This window comes from Thermobia domestica, chromosome 7 (genome assembly GCF_964235325.1).
Source record: "Thermobia domestica chromosome 7, izTheDome1.hap1.1, whole genome shotgun sequence".
In the NCBI taxonomy this organism is placed as follows: Eukaryota; Metazoa; Arthropoda; class Insecta; order Zygentoma; family Lepismatidae; genus Thermobia; species Thermobia domestica.
Window position 1 is genome coordinate 129585446 of NC_137460.1, and position 7169 is coordinate 129592614.

The 7169-nt window shown below is 36.5% G+C and overlaps 1 protein-coding gene across 1 annotated transcript; it reads left to right on the forward strand.

The window, feature by feature from the left end:
- Window positions 1–498: 498 nt before the first annotated feature.
- On the forward strand, window positions 499–6719 carry LOC145688941 (uncharacterized). Its single transcript, XM_081763107.1, has 3 exons — window positions 499–923; window positions 2686–2927; window positions 6504–6719. Exons 1-3 carry the CDS (start codon window positions 743–745, stop codon window positions 6570–6572), a joined length of 492 nt encoding a protein of 163 aa, XP_081619233.1. The 5' UTR covers window positions 499–742; the 3' UTR covers window positions 6573–6719.
- The last annotated feature ends 450 nt before the right edge of the window (window positions 6720–7169 follow it).

Below are 7169 nucleotides of genomic sequence, written 5' to 3' on the forward strand. Positions count from 1 at the left end.
AAGATGTCAAGTTTGTTTATTTTTATAAACAAGTTTTTCAATTTGGAGTCCAAAATTGGCTACTTGGTATGTTCAAGCAAGTCTTACGTAACAAATCATTCAGACTCAGATATAGTCTCAAGTAATTTATTTCTATGAAAAGGCTTGCTACTTTTTTTTTAACGAGGTTGTTAATACTTTCGCCTTTTATCGGATAAATGCTATCTTCTCATGATGGTTAACTACAGAAAAACCGGGCTCGTAATGCAAACTGTATCGTTAAATTGGTTCTATTATGAGTATTCATCAATAAATAAATAAATGAAAAAATAACGTACACATTAAACATTCATTTAATTATGATAGGGAGTCTATTTAGGACAAGATCAAACAAGCAGATAAACAGCGTTAGTATCTTTTAACGTTGTGAGTTAATGTAATCAGTGTACGATTTCTGCGATTTCCGGAGAGTCGGATAAATTCGTCAATAGCTCAAAAACGTGGGTTTTATTTCCACCATATCCAAGGTTGAGAGGTATTTCGAGAAACAGAGAGGAGGAAGTTCCAGCCATCCCCCTACAGATAGAATACTGGATGTAATCATTGTAACATTTTAAACATGCTTTTAAAACCATAAGTTGTCACCTGCTTATTGTATACCTAACAGTCTAGTAAAAACTGGATGTTTGTATAATTTCATTACTTGCTTTCAGAGTCGCTTGGAGTATCTATAGGAGGAACTGCGGAGGTAAACGTATCATCTATGGTGCACAATTCAAACGGAGGTTGCTCGTCTGCATCACATCGTAAAAGTCCAAACGGACCTTCACCATCCCACTCCCAAATCCAAACTCCATGCAGAATGTCAGCGTCGTCAGTTGCCACTACTTCATATGCAGATACAGACAGTACCTTCACATCAGCTCGTTTAGGAATTGGCAGTAGTAAGTATCCAAAGATTAAACTGTATTGCTAAGCTTAGTTACGTGTGTCGTCATTATTAAATAACCAAACAAAATGAAGACTATATTGCTTCTTTAGAGACATTTTGAACCCTGCTAGCTCGAAAGTGTGGCAGCACGTAGTCAATGCATCGATTTTCTCCGACCACTTAGTGTGGCCGCCTTGACCTAGTAGTCTCCGAGATTATCACCAACTTTTGTTAATGAAAAACGAAATTATGGTAAAACTTATGCTTGGAAATTGAAATTGTTATGTTCCAAGCCGTGCGAAGGAAGGGGGAGGGGGAGTCCGAACCCTTCTCTTCCTCATGGTGGACAAACACCGTGTGCGCGGGTTTTCTCGGGGTTCTCCCGTTTCCTCCCACTTTCTTCATTCCACCGTTTCATTCATTACTCATCATCACCGTCTCCTTTAGCCTAACCGGCATAACCGTGGGACGTAAAACTCAAAGATTTCATTTCATGTTTCCTTCTCTTCCTCAAAAATAGATTTTTGTGTAACTAATATAAATTTCGTACTAATTACATTTTAAAACATATATATCATACTAAGATTTACTTTTTACAGTGAAACCTTTAGTGTTTAAGATCTCCTCCGATAGTATTTCTAGATCCGGCGTTCCTTTCGTAATGGAAGTACTTCTTGGCTTTAAAATTCAGAACACATAATCTGTAATTCTAGTTTTATCACATTTTGTTTTGCAGCGCATCCTGTTGGAATGGTTGCTTTGGAACTATTCTGTTCCATATTAGAGGAAGCTTGTGGGCAAGCGTATGTTAGGAGCTATTAAACTCCCAACCTTTTGAATGCTAAACCGACGGGCTGACGATATCAAGTTTGTACCATGAAACAGAAAAATGTATATTTTTGTACAAAACAGCGTCTTGTTAGTCATTTGTTTTTTCTTACTGCCTGTGCGCAGGTAGCAGACAAAATTGTTAAGTCGAGACACCGATACGCCCTCTCGTGGCGCTTCTGGTTTCTTCTCTTGCTTACCAACACACACTGAAGTTTTTATTGTTGCTCTGGCTGAGATTCTAACGAACGCAAATTAGGCAAATTCCGTTCAGGTGTCATAATTGTCACACCACAGAGACGCGATCAACGTTCTTTGAATGTTAAGCATTCCTCGCACCCCATTTGAAACCGTTACTCTGCTAGTATTGATATTTAGACATTGTTCCATATACGGAGGTTCTGCAGAGAAACATTGGAGCATATCATTCTTATACTACATTAATTTGAAAGTTGAAATATCAAATGTAACTGCATTCTCTCGCAACAGGAGTTTTTGCAGTAACCTTTTTCAGCAGAACTTTCGTATACGGTAGAATGCCTAGGGGCACGAGCAGGCTATTTTATTCCATTAAGACACTTGAAATGCTCTACCGACATATAAAATTGACCCGAATGTGGTGTAATGATTAGGAAAGCCCTCAAACAGCAATTAGTAGTTTTCTTGCAATAGACTTAAAAAAAATAAAATAAAAATAAAACTGCTTATGCATTAATTATGAAGCTTTTATCAATATGTGATTTAAAACTCATCCCGTATGTTGCTGTGGGTATCGACTTCAGGGTAAATATGAGCTATGTGCCGGTCAGAACCTAGATGACTTTTGTTAATGGTAGTTGCGGCACACACGATCTTAAGGTAGAATAAAAAATATTTCAAACAATGTGTACCATTGCCTCCTTGGTCTTGTATTAATTTAGTTTTTGTTCTTTCTTTTGATATTTCAGCCGTTGAAAAAATATTCCAGTTACTGCAGAGAATCCAGCTAGAAATGAAACATCTCAAATGTAAAGTTGATAAAATGGAAGCCAAAATACATGAGCTGCACCAAGTTCCCTGTAGTGGTAAAGAAGCTTTGCAATCTATAGAAAATGCAAAGCTGCTAGCTGACAAGCTCCCTTTACGCAGTTTGTCTGTGGTTCACAATTTAGAAGAAGATTTAAAAGACAGAGAGATGGCTTCAAAATTGGTGAGTGGTATTCTTAAGTTCGTATTGACACGAAGTATTTGTACATATCCTTCAGGTATTGTTTGAAAAAGAAAACTTTTATTCTTTAAAAATAGATCTCGTGTGGCCAGATGCTTTTTCGGATGTACAGGTTGTTAAATTAAAGCGTACCAAACAATGCAGGGGTGGGTACCTGACATGGAAACAAGAAAATGCTTTGTGACATGTGCATACCGATCAATAGGTTGGGAGATGCAGGCCGCCGAAAGCGTGGGAAAATAAATTTCAGAAGCCTAAAATTCAAACACTGTCCAACCAACGCAGAGAGTGCAGCTTCATATCTCATAAAGGAAGTCGTTGGTGTTCTATTGCAAAAATGCATGTTTCAAAATTCAGCAATGCATACAAAATTAATTTTACAAGGTGATGGTAAGCCGACAATGACTTACACTTCGGCTTTTCGGTGCCCTTGAAGAGTCCTTTCGCACGCAATGCACATTCTTTTAACATACATTTTTATATAGAACAGGTATGACTTCTTTTATGAGATATGTCATGAGCCTATAATATATTACTGCGTACATGTACACTCATGTCGAAAATAATTGTCGCATATCTATAACTGTCTTCTTGTAAGAATATAATTTGATAATGATTTGCAGGGCACTTTTAATACTATGTGTATAATCGGAAAACGTATATTTGAGGTAAATTTTACAGGAAAAAATTACAAATACGAAAATTAGAATGAGTAAAACAAAATGTTGCTAAATGGACAAGAAAGTTTTATTTTCGTTTTATTGTTCTTATTTAATGCTCTTTTGACATGAAGTTTGCCACGTACATGTCTTTGCCGATTATACACATACTAGCATTATAAGAAATACCGGGCGAATTCGTTATCAAATTATATTACTACAACAACATTTATAGACATGCGACAATAATTTTGGACATGAGTGTACATCAGCCAAACTGGAGTGGAGATGACGTATTTTTTATTTTTATGTATTTTATTTATTTTTAATCCAAAGCTGATTGTGACTGTATTCTTAATAATACAGTTTCAAATCAAATAAAATCGAATCAACTATTTCTCTAGCGGTAGCAGTTTGGACTGTGAAATCTTAGGACTTATAATTTAGGTGTCCATATTGGATCTTAAATACTACTACTACTAATAATAATAATGCAATCCAATACTAGTTCGAAAATCTTGCTTTCACTGTATAGCACCTTCGTGTCTCAACAACAAAATCATAAGGTAGGATGGTTTACGGTTTCCTCGTGTCGTAGACATGTCTACAGTTATGTCTTGTTTGGCAATACCGGTACCATCTTCTACAATCTTTCCAACCATCCGCGGGTTCTCATAAAAACTAAGTGTTTAAGGGCAACTTCCACAGGTGTACATGGATTCTCCAAGCCTTCGCTTTGCAAATAATTGAGAAGTCCCTTCACTTTTCGGGAATTCGGAAAGTCTTGGATACTTCCTTTGAAGTTCTCTAGCACCCATCTCCACCTTGGTAAGTGGAATCAGTGACTATGATGATATCACGGTTTTACAGGAAGCGAACTTGTAAGACAAACGGGCAATACGATCTCAGCATGTCGACGTACGACATGGTTATACAATGATTTAAATCAGCCTGTTCCTGTGCATTTGATTACGATTAGGGATCGAACGACACTGACAGAAGAATTATTAAGTTTGATTTAGTTCAGTGAAACTTCTATATAGCGGACACAAATAGGGAATATAACTGTCCTATTATTGGGAAATGTCCGCTATTAAAAAAATCTACAGTATAAACTTAACGTACTACTCGTATAAGCAACATAATGTAGGCAAAATGTCTTTCTGTTTAATCATGAGCCAATACAGTGTTTTTTTTTTTCCTATGGTATTATGTCGGACAAAATACTCTTTCTCTTCGAAATTAACAACTTGCAGCAAGGCAAATAAACAAAGATTAAATAATCTTTTGCTGAAAATGGATAATAAGCTAAATGCATGTTGAAAACAAATAAATGGAGACATTTGCGTTCAATTATCACATCCAACAATGCGCGGTACATTAACGATCCTGCCTATTATTGCTTGAAATTCAAGAAAATAACAAAGTTTTATTTCAGGCTGTCCGTTAGTTGGAAGTTCTACATAGACGCTGGGGAATAGTTTTCAGTATCCGCGTCCGTTATTGAGAATGTCAGCTATTCAGAAGTTTTTTTCACATTGCACCCAATGTATTTCTGCCAGGAAATTGAAAACTGTCCGTTATTTTGAGATGTCCGTTAGAAGTTTTACTGTAAATATAATTTCTATGCGTCGTACAAAACTCTAATGAAGTCGAAACAACCCATTTATCCTTCGATTTTTGTCGTGCGACGAATATGGAATGGTTTAAACAGGTAGTAAAGTGACCTCACTTCAAGATATGTGCACTAGATTCACGCCACGATGTAGTTCGGGGCCTTTAATAATTTTAGGTCCTAGCATTCTGCCGTTCACGGATGAGACTGAGGAAAAGCCGCATTCGCGATGGTGTCGCTGATTCGCCTGTGCAGGATCTGAGTTCCTAAAGAATTTTGTTATATATATATATATAATAGTGTCTAATTTCATCTTTCGTATGTATGGCGTTTTTTAGTATATATTTTTACGAATCTTGGAGGGGGATTACTACCAGTGAAATCCTTTGTTTAGGTGCCATTCTCGCATTATCCAAGTAAAAGTGAAGCTTGCGGTAATATCTCCCAAACAATACCAGAGTTCCGAGGACAAGTTCCTCTTCGGATCGAATCGAATTCCTTAACAATATGTAGTAAGGGAACTGGAAGTGTTATTGTTCGTTGTGATCATTTTACTACAGGAATATGAAAATAATTTTGAATCACCATCAGAGTAAAAGGTCATTCTAGAGGACAAAACATAATTCAATAATACGTTAGATACTCTCCTTTCATATGGATCCGTATCTGCTATGCTATACGCGTTCCTTGTCATATTCATTCATCAGTTTCTATTACTACAGTTCGTGTTTGGAGATTTTTTTTCTGTCATATGTCGAGGTTTCAGAGACCAATATGTGTTAATCTAGAAAAATGAAACTAAGAAAATTAGAGTTTTTGGCATTTGTAAACATTTTAGGGCATTAGTAACGCTGTTATTCGCAGATAAATAAAATCATTGTTTTCCTTGTTTGTGCCTCTGAAAGAAGTTGTAATTTTCTATCAATCGCACCGTGCAAGTGAATTTTCAATTTTTGACTTGAAACGAGTGGATATTCTGAGCCATCCACATATCGTTTTCCACTCCCTACTTCCTCTGTTTCACACCGAACGACAATGTCCTGTTAGATTAGCCTTTCGAGCACGTAATAATGCGCTCATGCGTACAATGGATGTTTTTTTGTGCAATGTATAAAAGATTTCTTTGTATTTTAGGAGAAAGTCATATTTTCGTTCGAATTTTATTTATGTAACTTCAAAATTAATCTGTTATTTCTCAATGATGACATTTGCTATTTAAATGTGTAGTCCCTTCTGGTGATACAGTATTATTGCATTGAGTTTTTACCATTTTTTCTTCTTCAGGAGCAGTACAACTCCGATTTCCTGATATACAAACTAGCGACATTGTCCAACGGATTGGGAAAGTCTTAAGTGGTTCGCGAGATTGGGATGGCTACAGATGTAATCGGAGAAGAGAACAGGCTCAAGACTTAGGGGAAGATGCACAGTCGTTCCGCGGGGAACCCGCAAGAGTCCAAGGACCACTTGAATTCACCTTGCAGAGTCGCCCCGAAGGGAAAGCCGTGGGATGATCGGTCCCGCGGCTAGTTGTGGTCAACCCTCACCAGCGTGTCCGATATAAACAAACTTATATGAACGAAATGTCTTATTGTAAATAAAATAGTAGACAATAATATGTTAAAGTGCAAGAGAATTATAAACTTCATGAAAGTAACCGTTATTAATAGTTTTTTTATTTATCACAGTAACTTTCAGTTCGCTAATTTGCAGAAATATTTCCTAGTGATACATTTTTATAAGTTTTATGTTGTATTTTACTGCAAAGAACCTATCCAAACTAAAACTTTATAGTGGCATGCATATTTTACTGAATATAATGAGTTTTCCGAACTTCCGTGCTGTCTGTGTAAGTGTAAGGGATGATTCCACAGTACAGACCAGTGTGAGAATTAACGGATATTTTACAGTGGGATAAAAAAAAACCTTTTGAGAAGTTAAAATTTATGG